This window comes from Helicoverpa zea, chromosome 21 (genome assembly GCF_022581195.2).
Source record: "Helicoverpa zea isolate HzStark_Cry1AcR chromosome 21, ilHelZeax1.1, whole genome shotgun sequence".
In the NCBI taxonomy this organism is placed as follows: Eukaryota; Metazoa; Arthropoda; class Insecta; order Lepidoptera; family Noctuidae; genus Helicoverpa; species Helicoverpa zea.
The window spans coordinates 4,710,082-4,733,980 of NC_061472.1; the positions used below are offsets into that span (position 1 = coordinate 4,710,082).

The window sequence follows — 23,899 nt, forward strand, 5'->3', positions numbered from 1 at the left end:
GTTTCACGCGCGTGTCCGACTCGTACTTGGTCGGTTTTATTTTGAAGTCGTTAGTATACAATAGTTAAGTGGCAGTTTATAAGTAAATATTTTGTAACACTAAGATCATTTCATTACAATATTATCAGTAACCGTAAGTAAACAATGTAACCGGTTTATCAACCATTGCTATTTCGGATTCAATAACAATGTGGGTAGTAGCCAATTAGTTATATTTTTTGCACTCATTATTATTCTATATTATTTATTTACCATACGGTCAAACTGCAATTTGCATGTAATTGCAATTATTAGTACTTTATTTATAACTGTAATGTGTAATGTTTGCCTCTTAACGACTCTAAAAACGCATAATAAGAACTCCAGTAACGCCCAACCTTAACCGGTACCCTTAACCTTATACGTAGCCAAATAATAAAGGTGTAAAATAGTCCCTTTCGCAATGAACTTTACTGCACTCTGGATTGATTTTAAATACTTTCTTGGAAACCTATTTCATGTCTGGGACAAAACAACAAACTGTAACATTGAATAATACAAACATGCTTCTATCATCGGTGAATAAACTTGACATAAAGAGCCAATATGGCGCAACAGTTTTAAAAATATCTCCATACATAGTGAGTATTTTTAAATAATGTATCAAGGTTTGCCGAGGAAAAACACAAACCGGCTATCCACGGGAAAACCAATTCGTTTAGATTCCCACTTTATTTAATACATCAATTAATTTAAATAAAATTAACTTTAAAATCACTACGCTTTGAGTTCAAATTCCAACAACAATCATGTAATACTATGATAGAGGTGCTGAACTGCTTGATGTAAATACGACTTTATCTCCATGTGATAAAGTTTAAGGTCGTGTAACTCGTATTGACGATTTTTTATTCGCAAGTTCTTGTTTACCGTCGCTCGGTTGCCAGTGTCAGATCAGTGGTCAGTGCATATACATGAACTGTGCGTTTGCGCATAAGATATAGTGATTAACAAAATTAATTCACATGACTGAGGTCAAAAAGTGATAACAAAGTTAAACAAATAATTACATCAAAATTGTTTTGGAACACAATAATCATGATTTTGATGAGTAAGTACTTATTTTTAAGTAAGAATCGGATAACTGGTTTGAAAATAGTTAAGTTTCCAAGAAGTAGGAAAAAGTCTGAGTTCGTAAATTGTTTGTCATGCACTAAGTTAGCCAGTTATTCTAAGCATACTTACCTAGGTGTAGTGTTCGCCCTACCTGTGTCTCTGTAATTACCATCCGATAATTAGGATATCGGCTCGCTTGCCCACATAACGTCTTACTCCCGTGCCACACACTCTCCCGGTTTCCCGCCAACTGGCCATAGAGTATAGTGTGCACTCTCCGCGTCTATGCGACAACGAGACGACAGATATCGGTGATAATACAGTACACTACATCCCTTCTTTTGTTTAGTAAAAGCAAATTAAACTCCGTCACTTTGCCGACATCAATAACCAGTCTGGTGATCAGTCGATGGACACCGATATCCCGCCTGTTAGTCCATGTGGAATCAAACAGTCTCAAATATTGCTGCACGTTCAGCCAACGAGCACTCATCTTGCTTGGTCCGATTCAAACAGTTTATTATCGAAATCATCTACTTATATATCTAGGCAATGACATATTCAGGTAGGTATCTCATGCTCGAAACAATTACGAACACTTGAGATCCACTAGCGGCAAAATCAAAATGAATATAAAAATAGATAAAACCAAACTGTACCTGCCTATTAATGGAATATAATAAATCTTCATACTCCCAGTGGTTTCCTCACATTTTACTCTAGCTACCTACTCCTTTCCCTTTTCCTTCAAATGACCAAGTATTGCCTTTGTCCTTGTCGGGCTTTGACTGAATAATTTTACTTCACTTACTTGAAAAACAGTTTCAGAATGCATTGTCCCAATGTAAGAATTTTATTTCTAGCTTCAGAGTTGAAACAATAATGATGAAATGAAGTTTTTCCTGACGCTTCGTACTTGCGATTAAAGCCCCGTAATGACTTTTACGTGCATTTTACTAGCGTAGCGTTTGCTAGTGTTTTATAAACAACCGGACAACTTTGAAATGTCACTACAGTCGAATCGTTTTACACTGACGATTTATGGAAATTATTACCTTTACCTTTTACTCACACATTACCTTACCATTACCACTTTCAATAACCTTACCAACAAGTTACCGCCGCGCCGTTTAAAGCAAACCTTTGAGTGTTACTCAAGGACTCCACGACAGTGGAACGTGACTTTCAAGTCCATGCCAGGCCCTGCCATTTTATACTTGCACACAACATATACGAATCCTCGCGAACCTTGCTGTTCGCACCTCGTAAAGCTGTACAAGACTTGCACACAACATATACGAATCCTCGCGAACCTTGCTGTTCACACCTCGTAAAGCTGTACAAGACTTGCACACAACATATACGAATCCTCGCGAACCTTGCAGGTCGCACCTCGTAAAGCTGTACAAGACTTGCACACAACATATACGAATCCTCGCGAACCTTGCAGGTCGCACCTCGTAAAGCTGTACAAGACTTGCACACAACATATACGAATCCTCGCGAACCTTGCAGGTCGCACCTCGTAAAGCTGTACAAGACTTGCACACAACATATACGAATCCTCGCGAACCTTGCAGGTCGCACCTCGTAAAGCTGTACAAGTTCTCGCCTCTCAGGCATATAGGTCTATAGGTACATATGATAGTTCTACTATCTAATACTTTCGCGCAACCTTACGATTTCCCACGGACCTTACTGTTAGCAACAGTGGAACGTGCCTCGCAAAGCTTTACGAATATAAATATAATAGTTCTACTATTTAATACTTTCGCGCAACTTTACGATTTCTCACGGACCTTACTGTTAGCAACAGTGGAACGTGCCTCGCAAAGCTTTACGAATATAAATATAATAGTTCTACTATTTAATACTTTCGCGCAACTTTACGATTTCTCACGGACCTTACTGTTAGCAACAGTGGAACGTGCCTCGCAAAGCTTTACGAATACAAATATAATAGTTCTACTATTTAGTACTGCCGTACGATCTCTAGTTTTTCAAACATGTAGGTACATAAATACATAGTAATTATGATCACACAAACGTACGTACCCGGTTGACTTCCGCAGTGGGCTCGTGAACTAGCAGATTTCTGCCAGTACTTACACATACATAATGACTAAAAGTAGAATTTAATTTAATATTTCAGAAGTTTTTTTTTATTGATAACAACATAACACAATAATTTATACGGTTGTACCTAAGTGGTAAATTGTGTCTACAAATGAAATACCTTTGTATTTCCAATCTGCTTTTCAACGTGTCTAAGTGCCAGTATACCTATTATACAATGTTTAAAACTTAAACGGTCGAAACGCAGCTCTCCTGACGGAAAAGATATCTCGTTTACTCATGTTGTATCGTTAACTATTCTAAAAATTGTACTACTAGGGGAATTACATTTAATCTCGATGACAACAGAGCACTAACAGTTTAGTGCACTACTAATGTGTTAAGTAAAGGTAGGTATTCCTATTAGACTCGGAACCAACCTACCTAGCAATCATGTTTACATAGTTACAGATCGCTTGGACCAGCCACCGTTCACATTTAATTTGACACCCCATTGCAAAATTATTTAAATAAATTAATAGCAAATGCTTAAAGCATAATATGAATCAAACTCAACTAATTTTGGTAACAGTTTCCTTTTATTAATTGAGAGTGGAATATTTCAAAGCTTAATTCCTTATCTCAGCATTGCAACAAGTAATCCGGTTTTCAACCGTATGGATCAGCACTGGCACTTGCATGCTTCTGCAGATACACTCTCTAAAAGAATTCTGATATACCTAAGCTTCGAGCGTTCTACATCAATGAGTGTCCAGGGGCGCAATTCTACAAATTTAACTTTAGTGCTATGTGTACGTTACGATTACAACGTAGGCACCTATAAAGCCGTTGCTTTATAGTTACGTTTAACTTATCAGCTTTTTAGGATTTTAGTTAACAACTACGTCGTGCAACGAAACGCGCTTTGACAGATGTCATCAGCTTTGTAATCTGTAGCTGTGACATTCAGTGAAACTACAAAACACAAACAAACACCTTAACAGAATAGAATCCATCAATAGAGACTCTCAACTACCGTTCCTCCTCCTTTCATCAAAGTGAACAGCAACTCACAAACAGCGCTCCCGTCGATGCACAATTCCCCCTGTAGAAACGATCGCCGACCCCTCTACAACGTCCGTCCACCTATAGATTGGCCGCAGGATTCCCAATTCATGCGCCCAGCAACGCCGAATAGAAACCTAGAACCTATGAAGTAGGTACCTACTTAGTGAACAACCAAGCGCCGCAGATAAAATGCAGGTGCCACAGGACCCAGGCAGCTCGGTGCCGCTGCTTTGAAAATTTCAAAAAACTGTTCGGTCTGCAGGCATCTCCAGGTTTCACAAGTGGGTGGCAAAGCAACAACAACAATCAGTATGCCAAGAACATTTGTATCCAACAACTGAGAAGGCTACACATTGTACCTACTTCAAAAGATAGATGTATTAATCTCAAATCAATAAATGGATTCTATTTCATGTCTTGGTTATGTTATTCTCCCAACAACTTTCTATGTAAGTTTATTTAGTTTACACTTATAATTCTTGTTGGGCACTGCAATACTGTAAAGTATAATTTACAAATAAATAGCAATATTACAATGAGGGCTACTCTGTTAAACTGCACCAATGTCAGTCAATTGTGATACCAATTAAAATCCACTCAAGCCTGAATCTTGAAGGTTATATTTTAGAAGCACAAGCAATCACCAAATTATGAAATCTAAATCATTAGACAGTACCCAGAGTAAGTATCTATATTGAAACTCCTTCCATGTTTCATTCTTTTAAGATTTTGTCACAGATGTGAAACCCCAGTTAGGTAAATAAAGCAGCATTGTCCCAACAAATCTTAATGGGAATTAATTAAAGTACAAAAATGCTCCATTGCTTAGTTCCTTAAACTTTTGGTCTAAGAGTTTCATATTCACCTAAAATACTCAAATTAGGATTATGAGTTAGGATGTTTACCAAAGATTCTATCTATTGAATACCAAAAGTTTTGATCCACATTTTCCATCTAATATTGCTGTTTGGTACTGTTTTCCTGTTCTGCATCTTCTGAGATATCTCTGTTGTAACATAACAACCTCTTTAATACTGCAAAACAAACTAAATTAAAAGGATTAGAATTATATTCAGGGTGACTGAGCAACCGTTATAATTAACATTAACTAGATAGGCAACCCACTGGAAGCGTTGACGGGTTGGAATGTTGTACATATGTGCATACATACCAGTATAGCTGGGTAAGTACTTCAACATACATAGTCCAACTTACAATGGTCCTTCAATGTGCTATTTGTTTAACTAAATACCTAGCACATGTTTGTCATTTATAGAACAGTTGACTAAAGGTACAAAACCACCAGTTTGTTCTTGTAATATCCACTATATTGTAAGCAAGTCTCTTGAAGTAAGTTGGTACCAGAACAATGTAGCAAGTAAGTAGTTAACTAGACTCTGGGAGGGAAGCTAGGTTTGGAAGCTTATATTATCCAAACCACCAGCACAGAAAATCTGAAATTAATCAAGATTTAAAGAAGGTACTCGTCCAGATTAACTTTCAAATACTTAAAATTACTCAATTCAAAACAGATTATTTAGTAGAAATAACTACTTAATTATTGTAGTAGGGAGTCGCTTACAAACTCAAGGTACTTATAATATTATGCACTCAGTTCACCAAATATTTCACTATATTACAAGTTACAAATTAATTTGAAACTTTCAGTCATAATTGCATTCCCAGTTATTATTTCTTTTGCTTTATATAACTTGGTTTGTTTAATTTATTAACTTCTTAAAATAGTTTGTGTAATAATTTTCTCTTATAACTTCCTAGTTCAACTTGCATTGTATAACTTTCTCAAAGTCAACCCAAAAAATATTGTAAACATTTCTTTTTCATGTTATTATCGTATGTATCAATACATACAAATTGTAACACCTATTATGTTTTTAAAAAGAGTAACCATGGAGTTTCTTGCCCGTTCTTCTCCATAGGAAGCTACTTTTGGAATGGGCAACTAGAAGCAAACTTATTTATAATTTTGACGTTCATAAGTGCTTGTAAAGGCCTACATGAAATAAATGATTTGATTTGATTTGATTACTTTTCACACTTTTATAGTCAATGGGAACCAAAGATTATTTACTTTATGATAGGAACTAGGAACACAATGTAATTTATCTTTCATAAAGGAAATTACTCCCACGACAGGTGTTTGGCTGTATGCTGTAATCATAGCCATCATGTAGCATCACAGCATTAAAACGATTTACTGATTCGCACCAATCTTAAAACAAATGAATGTTCTATGTTCAATTGGTGAAAAATGAATTTCATACGCAATGTGATATTATGATACAGGCTTTCTGGAAAACCCTTATGTGATGAATATACAGTACAATTACTAACGTACAACTTACTTATATGCTTCAAAGAACACACAATTAAACTTTCCAAGTAAAACCTAGACATGAGCACTGGTGTGAGATTCTTTAGTCTCATACAATAATTTATAGTCGAGTCGGTGACTGGATACCATACTAGCATCCTTACTAGAAACTTTAACTTGCACGTTCTTTGGACAGACGGCCAATTTGTTCAGATTTCGGCTGTTTAGGGGGACTTCTAATCCGCAAACTGAACTTACCATACCTGCCCCTTCCTTTCTTTTCAATTCAAAAGAAATAATGTTCGCTACTTACAGACACGCCGCCAATATCATATTTTCACTCGTCGCCAAATGTAGTGTTCGCCCTACCTGTGTCTCTGTAATTACCATCCGATAATTAGGATATCGGCTCGCTTGCCCACATAACGTCTTACTCCCGTGCCACACACTCTCCCGGTTTCCCGCCAACTGGCCATAGAGTATAGTGTGCACTCTCCGCGTCTATGCGACAACGAGACGACAGATATCGGTGATAATACAGTACACTACACTAGGTATATACAAAAAAGTACACATGCAAAAATTCCATTTACGAAGACAACATTTTGAATTTTGAGAGAGTGCATCATGTAGGTAGAACTTTGAAAGTGAGTAGGTTATACCTACAGGCATCCAGATTGATATAAATAAACATGCTCGGGAACTCGTCTTCATAGGCACCCAGTGTTCTGGTTTTATTCCACTGTCAGGTCATTCGCTTATATGCTGGGGTATAAGTTTTCAGCTTTTTTCCTTTGTTTTTTTTTCCCAGCCAATACTGCGAATTTCAAAGTTAGTTAAGGATCTGGGTATTTACTTCAATAGTAGTCATACTTTTGGGGATTAGTAAATACCCAGGTGTAGGTAACCAATAGGTAATGGAGTAAATAAGACCTGTACAACCTATGTATTACTTCACTTGTGTAATTACTTCCAGGTATAACAATATGCTGTTTATTATTAAAAGTTCAATCACAAGATGCATTTTTATCGCCATACTTGAACTTAAACGTATTATACTTTAAAGATAATATTCCAAAAGCAGCGTCATTATCAGTACCTCCCAATGGACAAAATCAAGGAATAAGATACGATGACCAATCAAATAACAAAAGACAATCAACATCAGTGGAAATTGAAAGAAGTGCTGAAGTAGGGTATGCTTCTACTGTAGAACAAGTTCCAAATGTAAATAGACAAAATGTAGGCAGTAGAGAAGTATCAGCAGCTATGGTACCAAGCAAAGAAACAGCACAACAGCTAGCAATGGAACGACTACAGGTAACGCCAGTAACACCATACAGACCACTTGCACCGCAAGCAGTAGAGAACAGACAGCTCGCATCAGAAAGAGCAAGTTATTGGCCTGAGATGTCACTGGCTAGACCAAGTGTGCCTGTACCTCAATCTGTACTGGACATGGCACAGCGAAGACCTAATATACCTCAAGCATTAAAACTGCAAATGAACACTCTGGGTGTCCCTAATATGGCTCAAGTCTCTCCGGCGATACAATATAAGCCTGAGATATCGTTAGGTAGGCCTACAGTGGCCATTCCTGCGTCAGAATTGAACCGGCCTACTGATCCTCAGGAAGTCCTACTAGCCCAACCATCGAGTGCCAAGGAACCTGCAAAACAGGGTTACAATTCTTTGTTATATTCAGTGACGAACTTTGGAGTTAATTTGTTGAAGGTAATTATGGAATGATGATTCATTAATTGAGTGTCGTATTTCATTTGTGTCAATACGTATTTTTATTCTCTTGTTCCATGAGTATTGAAGTTTTGTAGTATCTGAGCAGAGCTTTGATGAACATAAATCATCATCGTCATTCCCCTTGTCTTTACCCTTATTTTATTTGGGATAAGGGCAACATGTTTTTTCTCCTTCTTTGATGATCATACATATTGGTACCAACTTAAATCTGTGAGTTAGTTTTTGTCAAGAATTTTAGGAAAGCAATAATCATTATGTGGTCCAACCCAAAAACTCGGTCTCAAAGTTTGAAGAGTAACATGGTAGGATTGATTTACTTATTCGTTTCTAAACTATTCCAGAACATAGATGCTGCAAGTCCTGATGATAACGTGGTAGTGTCTCCGTACTCCATCACAACACTGTTGGCGTTGGTGCAGCAAGGAGCGTGGGGACAGACGCAGGAACAGATCGCGAATGCATTGCGCATGACATCGGAATCCAGTGCATCCGCCTACGCACAGATAACGGGAGATATTGAGGTAAGAAGAATTTGAAAACAACTTTTTTGTTGATTTCATCATCTTTTCATTTTCATCATTTCAACACCATTCGATTATGACCCATGCCTTCCTGCGGAGTTTGTTCCACCACTTCTTTTTTGCAGCAAAAACTCGCAAGAAGTGATGGGCGGGCGTTTTGGGGGCTGCCTTTTCTAAATTTGACATTAAAAAATGCTAATTTTCAGTGTAGTTTGAATGACTACTTATCTTTTTAGCATGCATGTACCTATAGTGATCAAGCTTCGCATACCGTTGAATCAATTGATGTCTATTTTGTAATACATACACCCATGACTCAGGTTTCAATACTCCTTTCTCTAAATAGTCCGACATGAAAAGTAGATCATCTATCCAAAATATTTACACTTCAACGTTACATTGTTTTCAGTCTCGCAACTCCCGCAATGTTTTGAAGGTCGCGAATAAGTTGTTCGTGGCTGATGGCTTTAATGTCAACCAAGACTTCAGGAAGACTGCAGTTGGTAGCTTTCACAGTGATATCACGCCTTTGAGCTTTACCAATCCAGGCGATGCGGCTAGCCAGATCAACAGTTGGGTGGCTTCCAAAACTGATAACAAGATTGAAAGGCTTATTTCACCTGGTATGTAGGTATTCTACCTGTTTATGTTTGTTTTGTAAAATGTTGTTTACTTGAACTTGGATATACAAGCTGTTGATTTGCATCCGTGCCATAGTCAAGGACGTAATTATACCAATGATTCTCAACCCAAATAAACAAAAAAATTGGTACGAAAATTTTTGATTTTAATTTTTTTCGGAAATTCGTCAATGCCACCTACCCGTTTTCAAACTCTGAGCGTGTGTTACTGGCCTCAAAACTGTGCTGTGCCCTCACACAAACGCAAACACAAAGCATTCGCAACGATCACTCATGAATTTCATTCATAAAATTGGATTATTTCTGAAATACTATGACATTACAATGACATAAAAAGCAGCGCATATTAACTATTTCCCGTTAACTGTAATTCCAATCGATTATTTACGTATTGTATGTCCTCCTCCTGAAGTATGGCACAAATGCAAATCAACAGCTTGTATAATTTCAAAACGAATTGATTTCTACTAAAGAAATATTTATTGTATTTTGGCTCTTACCATGAAATGTTTGAAATTAAGATCCTCCAAGAAGATTTTCGAAAAAACTTTTTAATTTAAGATTAACGATTTTGAGTTCAATGTTTAGGAACATAAAAAGGGCTTGGCAATAAAAGTGAATAAGAGCTTATTTTTAAACCGATTCGATTTGGTTCCTTGTTTTTTTTTTAAATTTAATATTCCTTATTTTGGTGTTCCTAAAATTACTACATTAACATTATTCGCGGCCACATCAATTTATTAAAGAATGTTTCGATATTGTGGATAACTCCAGGTACGATGAAATTAACCGGCTTGTTATGACGCATTTCAACCAGTTAGTGCATCTATATTTAATGCACCCTTTACGTGCACCTGTTTATCGCAGGATATGCGATGTTTTTCAACAAGTGCGGTGTTATTAAGTACTTATTACTCATTTATTTGTGGTGATCGCTCTTGATTAACATCAAAATTCAAATGTGAATAATAAATTCGAAATGAAACATAGTTTTTTAGGGTTAATGCTAATTGCCCCAAAAATATGAGACGTAATGAGTACAAAAAGTTGAAGAGAAATCCATAAATGAAAATATTAATGAAAACTAACATGTAATGAGATAAAAATAACATCAGACGTATTGAGAACCTCCTTTTTAGAGAAGTCGGTTTAGCAGTTAAAAAACAAAAGAGTTGGGAACATCTTTCCCTTTGGCAATTCAGGTAATAAAAATAAAAAAAAAACCCCTAAAAATTTGTTTTTCTTTCCAGCTTCCCTCGGTTCCATGACACAATTAGTAATGGTAAACGCAGTATACTTCAAGGGTCTGTGGGATGCACCATTTAGAGTTGACGCGACCACTCCTCGGGAATTCCACCTCAGTAATGGACAAAAAAAGACGGCACAGTTTATGCGTATGCGCAAGACGTTCAAGACCGGTACCGACCCGTCTAATAATGCCAACGTTATTTTGCTGCCTTTTGAAGTAAGTGTAGCTAGAATATTATTAAAAAAAGGTATATCTGTTTGTAGGGATGTGAATTGTGAAAATGATAGTCTTAGTGTTAGTTAGACTCTAAGGATCGCGAGGTGAGAAGACGAGACGAGATGGGGAGGCCTTTGCCCAGCAGTGGGACAATGAAGGCTAAGAAAAAAAAAGTGTTAGTCTTGGGATGTCTTATTTAAATAACGAATCACCCAGTTACGGATACAGAGTTATTTATAGAGTTTACTATAATAGGTTATGTTTGTGTGAAACCGTTTCGAATAGCTTGTATTGTTATACATAAATAATATGAATGATATATGTCACATCTAGCTTTGTCGGGCTTTGTTTATATTGAAAAATACCTAATATTTTGGCAACAATGGAATAATCGAGTATGTGACGCAGATCAATTTAAAATCGGGTATTTTCAAAACAGTTAAGCGACAGAAAATTAATGGCAGTATCCTTACTAACAGTACCTGATACGTAGCGTTCACAAAAATATACCCATATGACGTTCTATATCACATATGGCGAAAAAAGAATACCATAACCTAACCATACATAGTTTCTTGCCCCTTCTTCTCCATTGGAAGCTACTTTTGGCATAGGCAACTAGAATCAAACTTATTTAAAATTTTGACGTTTATAAGTGCTTGTAAGGGCCTAAATGAAATCAATTATTTGACTTTGACTTTATTACTATTCCAGCATGAAGAGTACTACATGATGATTATACTGCCGTCCCCGTCAATGAGCATAAGGAACACCCTCGCTTCTCTCACAGACGCCAGGCTGCTTAGCTACCTCAGCTTCAGCACTATGGACACTGAACTGGAGCTGCCCAAGTTTACCGCCAGAGCTGATACTGATCTCAAGGACGTTTTTGCAAAGGTTAGTAACAAGTCCCGGCTGTCATTGAACATCCTTGGCAGTCATTACGGATAGTCAGAAGCCAGTGAGTTTGACGCCAGTCTAACCAACGGGTATCGGGTTGCCCGGTTACTGAGTTGAGGTGGTCTGATAGGTTCAGCTGCATTCGGTTAGACTGGACGGCGACCCCAATATAATTGGGAAAAGGCTGGGTTGATGATGATGATGAGTAATTTATAATTACTGTTCCGTTGGCATAGAGGTTGCAGATTCGGCTATTGTGCACTTAGGTTTGATTCCCGAGTCGTGCCAAATTAACAGTTGGTGTCAATAGATTTCGATTTGTAAGCTTCTTATCGAAGAATAGTATAAAAAATCATGATCGTAATCATCACCGTGTCATCGTTTTTGAATGTTATGTTAATAAATGAAACATCATAAATCTTAGTAAACATCGTTTTGATCCTTCGTTATTTATTTCATAAATCAAAGGTCATTGTCACTTAATTACATTTCATATAAAAAACAGGTTAGTGACGTAGACGACTTAAATGTTACCAGAAACATATAATTATTTCGAATATTTTCCTCATCTGTGTTGTAACTGTTATTATCTTAAAAATATTAAGTCGACAAAAGTATTTTTATTGGTAACTTATTTTCGATAAACTGTGTATTAACAAAACTGATAGCTGGTTGCTTTACAACAAAACGTTTAATTGTTGTCAATATTTTAATGTGTGGTTCTTTTCACATGAACATTATTGAATTTTAATGTATTTATGTCTATTTCCAGATGGGCATCACAAATATGTTCACCCGCTACGCGGAGCTCAATGGCGTGGGTTCTTTCCGCGCTTTCTCTCCACAAATCTCTTCGGCAGTTCATTCTGCAGTATTATCCATTGACGAAAAAGGGGGTTCAGCTGCTGCAGCCACAGCATTCGCTGCCGTAGCACTGTCATATGACGAACCATCCATACGATTCAGGGTCAACAGACCTTTCATAGCCGTCATATGGGACAGCAAAACCTCCCTTCCCTTATTCATGGCAAAAATCGAAGACCCTCAACCATAGACTGCACGCTCGTAACCTAAAAATACTCACTGCTATAATACGTTTAAGAAACTAGACTTAAAAATAAAAATGCGTAATTTAGTAATAATTATTATTTATATTTAATCCGAATTGGATCTAGTCTAATTTGTTCTTAGTCTAAAAATATAAATTAAGTACAAACGAGGTCATTTATTTCTTTTTCTTGAATATGTTTATGAACCAGTCGTCGGCGAATATCCTGAGTCTTCCTTCATAGTAAGATTCGATTTCTTGGAGAGACTTTCCTTCAGTTTCTGGCATGAAGAAGTAAAGGTAGATGGTGCCGAGGAAAGCGAAGGCTGCGTATGTGGCGAAGGCTCCTGTGAGCCTGAAGTGCGTCTCCAAGTCTATGAAAGTCTTGGAGCCGATGAACATGACCACGTAGTTCCAGGCTGCTCCCGTGCCTTGGGCTGAAGCTCGGCTCCTGAGAAACGAATTTTTACGTTATCAAAATTCTATGATGCTTTAAAATTGAATTCTCCCTAAGTTCGCTTATCTTTAATAAATCATAAAAATTGTTCCGATGTGAAATAAAAACAAATATGTATAAAATAACACTACACCGACAAAGTTGCGGTCATTGTCAAATCTTGAGCGAGATATATTGAAAAAGTTACCTACAGCTAGGTATAAACATTGAAACTTACCTGAAAGGAAACACTTCTCCAAGTATAACCCAAGACACGTTAAATCCAGTAAAAATAGTGAGAAGATAGAAGAATATTAACGGAACCACACTCTTCTCTTCTGGGAAGCTCTTCGGATCATATGAAGACACGGTATCAGCTAGATTCGCTCCGGCATAGATGCTGAGGACGGTGCAGCATACACCTGATGCGAACATGGAAGATATGCCCAGTTTGCGTTTGCCGACGGACTTTATTATGCCTATGACGACAACGCTTGCTATAAGTGTTATTACTCCTACCATTACCTGGGAACAAATATTCATTTTTTTGTCTCAATGGTATTTAATTTTATGACGATGATGATGATTTTGTTATTGTTTTATGTGTATGTATGGGAGAAGAAATATTTAAGTGAGTTGGTTCTTTAAGAAATGTTGATGACATTGTAGGAATTAGAAAGTAAGATAAGCATACAACTGTCTTGCAAGATTATTGTACAATAGTGTACAACCAGTACTTTGTAACGTATTTGCTCAATATACAGTTATTGGTGTAAGTAAACATTTTAGTGGATTAACATAAATCAGTTTTAATGAGCTTGGAAACAATTGGCACGTTTAAAACATTGTCATACGTGTAGGGTATAAAGAAGAAAAGATGACGACTATGTACCTCTATGACCGTACTGACAGTTACAGATATATTGTAAAGAAAAGATGACAAAAGACGACCGATTGGTCGCACGAGTCGACGTTGAAAACAATTTGACAAAAATTGCTACACACATGCACATACAACAAAGTGATAAAAAATGCTTTACAAAACGCGAGAATGGGAATTTTGCAAGGCATTTTTACGTGTCACAGTTTTTGTCAATAACAAAAATTAAACAACATATCGTATTGGGTTCATTAGTCGCAAAGGTGTAAACGAAATTAGTGTAATCCTGACTTAAATAGGGTTGATTTGAAAACAAGACATGATGATGATGATTCTGCAAATTAAAAATAAATAAAACCTAATAGAAACATCATAAAATACTCACGACAATATTCTTACTATCATCTGCCATGCCGAAAGCAGAGCAGACATTGACCATGTTTGGCTTGACTGGAGTGAGACCGCTCATGACGACGAAGGTAAAGTATAGCATCGTGAGGGTTAGAGGCCTCAAGGTCTCCTTGCACAGCATTACTATATTGAACTTGGTGAAGAACCTACAAATAAGGACAAATGATAAATGGTTTGTAAGTATTCTCTATAGTCTAGTCACATTATACTGCAGTACTCTTAAAAGGTTTGGTTTGTTTTTTTCTAGTGTGGTATTAAATCCTATAAATTGATGGATAAACAACGTTTGAAATGAGTGTTCAGATGAGTTATACGTTTTAGAGCAACTGTGGGAACAGTGTCTTTCAGAAGTACGTTAAGCTGTTGCTACCATTAAATCTATGTTTAATATTGTAAAATTGAACTCCTAATATCCTCACGTCTGCTTATGTATTAATCACTGCAGTATTCTAATGTGTTAATACTTGGCTAAAAGACTAAGTGAATTAGCAAAATCAATTAATTAATAATTCCCTCTCATTTAAATTAACTATAGTGTTTTGTGTCAATAGAATTTAGAGGGTACGATGGGGTTGATATATCCATGTGGATAAAAACCCCGAATTAAATAAATAAATAAATAAAAAAAAAAAAATGTGTTAATACCTCTTAAAAACATTCATTTCATAGTGATCACATTGAGACTCGTCTCGTTTCTCCTTCCAACAGATGACGCAGCCATCCAAACTCTTGGAGTATACCACGAGCTCATCAAATTCTTTCTTTACGTTATCTGCTGTGGTCCAGCCTCGGAGGTAACATAAGGACTTTAGAGCATCTTTCTCCCGACCTTGAGAGAGCAACCAAACTGGTGTATCTGGGACCTATAAAAACAATGTTGAACGATTAGTTTACATTAAAGAAATTGCAGTTTTATATGAATGTTTAAGCTTATTTTAAGTTTTTTGATAGTTAAAGACTTCAATATTTATTTTACGAAAGAGTAGTGCACACACTTAAATACACTTCCTGAAGTTGAGCTTGACTGTCATAGTTTTTGGTCCAACAAAAGTACAATTTGCATGATATACTTAATTCAGAAGCAGTTGGGGTTCTTGAAAAAGCGACAGCTATACAGCTTTTTAATCTAACTGGACTAGCGCTATGTAAGATATAATGAAAGGCATAAATATACAGTCTATACTTACAGCACCTATAACAACCAGGAGCATAGACGTGAAAGGAATGGAGATGCAGATGATGGCAGCAACCCGCCACGTCACCACGGACCCGAGGAAGTACATCGCAAATATACCGATGGACAGAAACAACTGGGTGACGGTGCATAACGCTCCACGCACTGATGGTTCACTGAAATATTTGTGTTTTGTGTTGTAAAATTGTTATTTATTTTGTCAAATTAAAAGCAAAACTTTTTTATAAAAAACCGGCCAAGTGCGAGTCGAATTTGCGCACGAAGGGTTCCGTAGCATTATTTATCACGTTTGTTGTATGGGAGCCCCCACAAAATATTAATTTAATTCTAGTTTTCAGTTTGTTGTTATAGCAGCAACAAAAATACATCATCTGGGAAAATTTCAGCTCTCTAACTATCACGGTTCATGAGATACAGCGTGGTGACAGACGGACGGACGGACAGAGGAGCGAAAACAATAGGGTTCCGTTTTACACTTTGGGTACGGAACCCTACAAAGGCTCGGGAAAAAAATGTTCTAAGTGGCTCCTGGATTCTCCTTTCGATGGGAAACTATACGGCCTACTTCGGCGAATCTGAGAGAGAGTTAAATAAAAGAAGTTCCTCTTTGACGGTAGTTACTCGTATACTCGTAGTATGTATTAGCTATAAATATCCACGTAAGCCAAATAATAGAAGGGATTTTTTATTCTTCGTTAGGTACTTACCTGATTTCTGAAACATAAGAGTTGATAGGTGCTTCCATGATCCCAGTTCCTATTCCCAGCAGTGCGTTCCCAATGAACAAAATGGGAACGTTCCAAGCAAAATACATGAGGATCCAGGCTATCACATGTGGTATGTTGACCAGGAAAGTGGCCCTTTTTCTTCCGACATAGTCTACTAGTGGTCCTGAGAGTAGTGCTCCGAATGGCTGCGTCAGAAATGAAAGGCTGCCTGTGAATTAAAATTGAATGATATGCAAGCGTCTTGTTTTCAGTTGGTAAATCAGTGGGTACTTTTTCTTAAGTTCGATAAAAATTTTAGTAGCTCAGAGTTGTGGCCGCTAAAGTCACTCTTGACACAGGTTAAGTATAAAAAGTCATGCATTTTGGTGCTTCTTAATAATAAACGAAAATAAACATAGGTAGAAAAAGAACTCTGGATGTATAAAATCCCAATTAAACTGTCTAGGCATGCCAGCTATTTCAAGATTACGAATACATAATAAGATTTTCGTACGACCTTTTAGAGTTTTTCCGTGATTATAAAATCCTGGTACTTACCAAACCATGACGCTTCGTTGTCTGTGAATGACAAACTGCCTGGAGCATTCAGTAGGTCTGGTATCACTATGGTAGCGAAACTGACGGCCATTCCCAGATCCAGGAGTAGAAGGTTCGGTGCCATACTTGCTATGAGCTGTAATATTACCTCTATATTAAAAATCCATATGACAGCAACCTTTTTTTTATGTGAAATCATCAAATGACTCCTCCCGCTAAGGGTGCAGTGTGTCTAACTCTTACTGACCCATCGTATTCGTTCTTAAGCTCTTAATGTACCAGGGCCGCGGTAACTCTTTTGAATAATCCCTCAGCCCCGACAGGTTTTGGCCCTGGTGGACCCCATTGGGGTTTTGCTGACACTCTTCGAGGAGAGCCTGAAACAACGCGCGTCGTCGACACGGACTTGTTGCCTCAGCGAGCAGTTATTTAGGAAGGCTGATAAAAAATAACAACTTTTTACGTAAATTGCATTCTTTTTTATCTTCTTTTGGGCTCAGTGCAATACTTGCTTGTTATCATGAGTTATTATTTCCTACTAAATTGATAATATCCGTGTACCTAATACAAGCTGTTGATTTGCATGCATGCCATAGTCAAGGACGTAATTATACTAATGATTCTCAACCCAAATCAACAAAAAAATTGGTACGAAAAGTTTTGATTTTAATTTTTTTTCCCGAAATTCGTCAACGTCAACTACCCGTTTTCAAACTCGGCGCGTATGTTACTGGCCTCAAAACCGTGCTCCTCCCTCACACAAACGCAAACACAAAGCATACGCAACGATTATTCATTAATTTCATTCATAAAATTGGATTAGTTCTGAAATACTACGACATTATAATGACAAAAAAAGCAGTGCATATTAGCTATTTCCCGTCTACTGTAATTCCTATCGATTATTTACGTATTTTATGTCCTCCTCCTGAAGTATGGCACAAATGCAAATCAACACCTTGTATATTAATTAGCATTTATAACATTTTCTTATGTGTTCAAATTCTATTTGAAATCGGAACAATAAGTTTAACGGTTCCATATCTGTCTGTTAGTAAAACTATCATCCACTCCCTACTGAGTTAAGTTACATATGTTTGTTATATTGTGTATGATCTATAGTCATACACACTATAGATCATACACAATACACTCTTGGAAATATGTCTTCAGTATATCCTCATTTCACGCCCATACAATAGAGGACGCGATTTAAATTACAGCTATCAAACAAATGGCCAAGATATTTAATACCTTGTTTTTTTCCAATTACAAGTTGATACCTTCTCATCATTATAAAGTATCTAATCGTGATCTATTATGGCAATGCATATATTCCAAAGATTTTGTCATAAGAGTCTATTTTATTGTAGGAAACAAACTGCTGTCATATATCGGAAGTTTCCTTATTATAGTTATTAATGACCTTTATTCGTACACGTTACTTCATGATGAATGCACAAGGATGATCACACAAAACTTAGCCACGTGCCTTAGTTGTCAAAGGTTTGTCTGTCCTTTATCTCCATGCCCACTAATGAACAGTAAAGATGATTAGTGTGAAAACGTGAGAAATATTTTCCTATACGATTTAGATTTGTACCCGTGACCGTTCCGGATCAGAATAGGACCTCCCCATCTCTCTCACGTGGGTGTCGGAAGCAGCGACTAAGGGAGCTAAGGCCTACTGCATTCCACCAGCACTTTGGGCTACTCGCAAGATGGCGGAAAATCGCCTCAATAGGCCGGGTGTAAAACATTCCAAAACATATTGTAGTATGTTAAGGTCCGAATATATTATGAATAGAGAAGTATGGAAGGCGAAAACATGAGTCGGTGATTTGTATCCTACAATTCACATGATACGTAGAAAATTATATTTGTCATTTTTTCCTTGCTATGCATTATATTAATTTGAGTTATTCAAGTCGTGGTGATTACGCACCAACCTCTCGAGTTATATCGGTTCGATTTCAGGCAAGTACCAATGTAAGTGTTCTAAGTTTCTGAGACATTAAAAAGGCTGGACCGCTGGGTGTTGTCAAGTTTCCTTCTTCTGGCGCAGTCGGGTAAAAAGATACGGAACAGAAGGTATGAGGAATTACGCTGTTATAGTGTCATCAGAACATTTTTTATTGACAACGTTTTTAATTGAACCAGATCGACCTTAGGCGTTTTTACTACACGACGCCATTTAATTTTCACGCTGGGTTTAACGCTGTAGTAGTAAACTTTGTCACTAAAACTAACTCAGCAGGAAAGTAGTGAACAGTTGATGGCCTTTTTTGTAGGCAGCTGTTTCTTGTATGAAGAGTCGACTTTTGACCTAATTTGGTCATAATGATAGATTTCGCGCATATTTGAACTATTGACGGTTCAAAAACTCAACACAAATACTCAAAACAGGTCATTAGCGTTTTATAATATAATTTAAAAGGGATACTATCATCCATTATTAGGTATAGTACACTTCTATCTAAAAAAAAGTCATACATGAGATTTTGTCATACAATGAAAATAAAATACAATTACTATTACTTACGAAGTAACTATTAAGGTAATCTGTGCTATTACTCAAACTTCTTTGAATGTAACATGCATGTACAGTAGTTACGTACGTGATTAAACATATTTTTTGTTTCATACATATATAGGTACTTAGTAAGTCGTGGTGGGCTAGTGGGTAAAAGACCAACCTCTCAAGTATGAGGGCGCGGGTTCGATCCCAGGTCAGGCAAGTACCAATGCAACTTTTCTAAGTTTGTATGTACTTTCTAAGTATATCTTAGACACCATTGACTGTGTTTCGGATGGCACGTTAAACTGTAGGTCCCGGCTGTCATTAAACATCCTTGGCAGTCGTTACGCGGGGTAGTCAGAAGCCAGTAAGTCTGACACCAGTCTAACCAAGGGGTATCGGGTTGCCCGGGTAACTGGATTGAGGAGGTCAGATAGGCAGTCGCTTCTTGTAAAGCACTGGTACTCAGCTGAATCCGGTTAGACTGGAAGCCGACCCCAACATGATAGGGAAAAGGCTCGGAGGATGATGATGACATATATAGGTACTTAGTTAGCAACTTCATGTTTTCCGAAAGCGAATTAAAAGTGTGTATTGTTTTCATTTTGCGTGATTCTCATAATTTATCTGATGCTAAAAACTCATTGAAATAATGAATCAAGGGATGCGAAGACAATTTATGAAAATCGGTGCACATCGTTAAAACGTATTTTTTAATAAGATTTGTTATCAGCAATGAGAACATTTAATTAATTAATTTATCTTTACATTGTTTCAGAAGTGATCCAAAAATCCACCTTCGCATGATCATGTATCTTTTATTTTTTTGAAAAGGGTATCTATTTAATTGTTTATTGAAAAGTACTTACTTGTGCAGTTACCGATCTTATCCTGCTAACAGGCAGCGGAACATCCTTAATTTCTGTTATTTTGTACACCATTTTGGATTAATATTAACTATAATTATTTAAATATTTTAAGTTATAGTTATTATTATATCTTATATTATTAAATTATAATAATTATATCACTAAATACCATCAAATATAGTTTGTAATTATAAACGTTTTATTTTAATTAAATATTTCCGTCATTTTCGCGCGGGAAAATGTATTTTTTTTGGATGGCACAGCACGCTCTCCTCGTTCAGCCAGAGCGCGCTAAATGGCCACAGATAAAAATGTGACAACTTAACGAAGCTACTCTCAATCTTACTTTGTACAGCCTTTATTTGCATCAATGTTTGAATGAATTTCCGCAAACAGTCTTTAATACGATTCACATTATTTGCTGAGGGATAGAGAGAGTATTTTGGAGTGTAGGATTGTTAGAAAGATCTATCAAGACTCTGAAATATAAAGGGCATTGATTGGTTTAATAAATATATGAGTCTGAAGATTCATGACGCTTTTTATCTTTAAAAAAGACTTATTTCTAGACATAGTTAAAACTGTAAATAATCGAAAAAAGGAGCTTCATTGTCTATGTAAATATATTGAACTAAATTAATGTGCCTGCGCACCTCAACTAATGACAGTTATACCAAATCGTTTCTTACATTAGGTAGTTAGGAAAACCCTGCTATACCACAAATAAATAACTAATAGGTAGCTTATCTGTAAACTGTTTTGATAAGATAATGTTTTTCGAAAAATAACTATACCGGTTTAAAAAATACGAAACACAATATCTCATTGAGGCCAATTAAGTGTTCCTACATCGCAGACATTTCTATCAATTATTTTAATAACTACACAGAAACATAATGTTCTTTTGAGATTAATATTATTGTACATTTATAAATGGGTGTTCAGTAATAAAAATTAAACCAAAAGCGCCATGTTAGCTCATATTCTTTGGAACCTAAAATAATACGAAAATGAAGGTAAATTAAGGAAAAAACCTTAAATCTAGTTCAAGGCACAACACTGATTATTTTATGATTGTGGTTCAGATCTTTGGGTTGATCTACACAAGGAAGACATTTCTTGATAATCAAAATAAACCTTCCGGACTGTATGGCAGCTTATCTGTTCTACAGCACTTTCAAACAAATTTTCCGCTTGGACTTTTCCGCGCGTAGGACAACATAGCGCATACGCGCGGCATATTCCGAACCGCATAAATCTGTAGCACGGTTTTAAATGTCATCTTTCGCATCTCTAGGCCCAAGTACACTGACAACATACACGCTCGTTTTTTTTTCTGAAAACAACTGTTTGCTTGAAAAAAAAAAACGTGAAAAGTCATTGTAAACAGTTGTTCATAAAACTTTGGTCTATGTAGGTAGGCAATTGATTGCTGTCGCTCGTATTCGCAACACCGTTCCATTCGTATATTAAATGGGCTCGCAGAATCCACTGGAAATATTACAAACAAAACGAGAAATGGGAGTCTGAAAAGTTTTTTAGTTTTTTACAATACATAGTTAATCTTCAAAAATGTCAATCGTCTGAAGTCTAACGGCCAGTTTCTTCATCAAAAGTTAAAGTTAAAGTTATGGCTAAAGTAATGTCTAAAGTAAAAGTAACGGTTAAATTCAATTTTTCTATTAGTTTTGCTGTCACTTTAGCCTTGAAAAAACGAATTTGACCGTTACTTTTACTTTAGCCATAACTTTAACTTTAACTTTTGATGAAGAAACTGGCCGTAAACCATCAAAACGTTAATCTATGTCAGTTTAACAATAAAACAAAGCCTTGCCCCATATTTTAGTCCGAAAGGGCAATCAAAAATGTTTAAGTAATTAAAACAACATAATTAATTTGCCTTTGTGAGGTGTCTTTAGAGATGATAAGGTAATCTTCGGTACTCATAAGCGTGAATACATATTAACTTTAAAGGAATTCGTCGTGGCCTAGTGGCCAAAAGTCGTGGTGGCCTAGTGGGCAAAGAACCAACCTCTCGAGTATGAGGGCGCGGGTTCGAATCCAGGTCAGGCAAGTACCAATGCAACTTTTCTAAGTTTGTATGTACTTTCTAAGTATATCTTAGACACCAATGGCTGATAAAAAGGTGAAGGAAAACATCTTGAGGAAACCTGGACTATATAGTCTGAAATCACCAACCCGCATTGAGCAAGCGTGGTGATTAATGCTCAATCCTTCTCCGTGAGAGAGGAGGCCTGTGCCCAGCAGTGGGACGATAAAAAGGCTGTAACTGTAACTGTAACTGTCATATTGTCAATAAACTTCTACATTCTTACAATGTTAGTGTGTGGTTGTCATACATTGTGATACAGTATGGATTAGATTAAGACAAGGAAAATTTCGTTTTCAGTTAGTATTTAATTGTATTATGTTATCGAATTTCCGGATCCCTTGTTGTTCTAACTTCTATGGAATCCGCTCGTCCGCCCGATCACGCGGTCGAGCTGTTTCCATTGGGCCACGAGGCCCACGAGGAAAGCCGGGCGGTTGGGCGGTGCTTGACACAAGAGATATCTTGTTCATCCTGTTAAAAATTAAATTGGATATTCAAAAATGTATAGAATTAGAAGCTGTGCTGCAGAACTGCTATAGAATGTACTCAAAGCTACAGCTGCGTCTCGATAGCAATTATCTAAAGTTCACTATCTATTATAACAACATGCAGTCATTATGGCATAAATCCCATAGTTGTTATCCAAACCTTTATGTAATGGTTTTGTATTGCCTGTTTCTAGCCTTGAATAAAAAATAAAGCAATTAAGTATAGTATCATAGCGAATAGAAAAATACACTGGTGGATACAATTACATGGGTTTCAAAAGAACCACGGGTCTTTGTACCGTAGATCACTGGGCTTAATAAAAAGGCTTTGAGTAAGTGTTACTGTTACAGGCGTTTTTTTATCGCCCCACTGCTGGGTACAGGCCTATTCTCACACGGAGAGGGATTGAACATTAATCACCACGATTGCTCAATGCTCAATTTCAGACTTTATAGTCCAGGTTTCCTCGAAATGTTTCCTTCACCTTTTTATCAGCCATTGGTGTTCAAGATATACTTAGAAAGCAGCATTGGTACTTGCCTGACCTGGAATCGAACCCTCATACTCGAGAGGTTGGTTCTTTACCCACTAGACCACCACGACTTACTTTGAGTAAGAAGTTGCAAAAATACTGATATACATTACAACATGTCTTATGAGGATTAATATAATTATGAATTACAACGTGAAATGGCAATGCTTGCAATGTCAGAAAGTCGATAAAAATATAAAAAAGTAAGTATTATACGCTTTTTCAACTAATTTGGAAAATTGTAGGCAGGAAAAGGTTTTGCTGGAAACTTGAAATGTTTGTTTTTAAATTAAAAATAAATACAG

General features: G+C 36.7%; 2 protein-coding genes across 2 annotated transcripts; one reads left to right on the plus strand and one right to left on the minus strand.

Annotated features, from left to right (window-relative positions):
• Window positions 1–929: 929 nt before the first annotated feature.
• On the plus strand, window positions 930–13,057 carry LOC124640539 (leukocyte elastase inhibitor-like). Its single transcript, XM_047178320.1, has 7 exons — window positions 930–1,090; window positions 7,530–8,287; window positions 8,653–8,832; window positions 9,242–9,455; window positions 10,724–10,938; window positions 11,653–11,835; window positions 12,611–13,057. Exons 1-7 carry the CDS (start codon window positions 1,078–1,080, stop codon window positions 12,890–12,892), a joined length of 1,845 nt encoding a protein of 614 aa, XP_047034276.1. The 5' UTR covers window positions 930–1,077; the 3' UTR covers window positions 12,893–13,057.
• LOC124640541 (facilitated trehalose transporter Tret1-like) lies at window positions 12,257–20,576 on the minus strand. Its single transcript, XM_047178322.1, has 8 exons — window positions 20,461–20,576; window positions 17,074–17,209; window positions 16,516–16,744; window positions 15,801–15,963; window positions 15,259–15,476; window positions 14,588–14,759; window positions 13,561–13,847; window positions 12,257–13,337 (listed from the first exon to the last, which is right to left on the minus strand). The coding sequence occupies exons 1-8, from the start codon at window positions 20,530–20,532 to the stop codon at window positions 13,064–13,066; spliced, it is 1,551 nt and encodes a 516-aa protein (XP_047034278.1). The 5' UTR covers window positions 20,533–20,576; the 3' UTR covers window positions 12,257–13,063.
• Window positions 20,577–23,899: the final 3,323 nt, after the last annotated feature.

Excerpts from the sequence above, each read along its gene's own strand:
- LOC124640541 (XM_047178322.1), bottom strand. The coding sequence starts at position 20,532 with ATGGTGTACAAAATAACAGAAATTAAGGATGTTCCGCTGCCTGTTAGC. Across the intron at positions 16,745-17,073 it reads CAACGAAGCGTCATGGTTTG|GCAGCCTTTCATTTCTGACG; the intron begins GTAAGTACCAGG and ends TTTAATTCACAG. Across the intron at positions 13,338-13,560 it reads GGAGAAGTGTTTCCTTTCAG|GAGCCGAGCTTCAGCCCAAG; the intron begins GTAAGTTTCAAT and ends TTCGTTTCTCAG.
- LOC124640539 (XM_047178320.1), top strand. Across the intron at positions 8,833-9,241 it reads AGATAACGGGAGATATTGAG|TCTCGCAACTCCCGCAATGT; the intron begins GTAAGAAGAATT and ends CATTGTTTTCAG. Across the intron at positions 9,456-10,723 it reads TGAAAGGCTTATTTCACCTG|CTTCCCTCGGTTCCATGACA; the intron begins GTATGTAGGTAT and ends TTTTCTTTCCAG.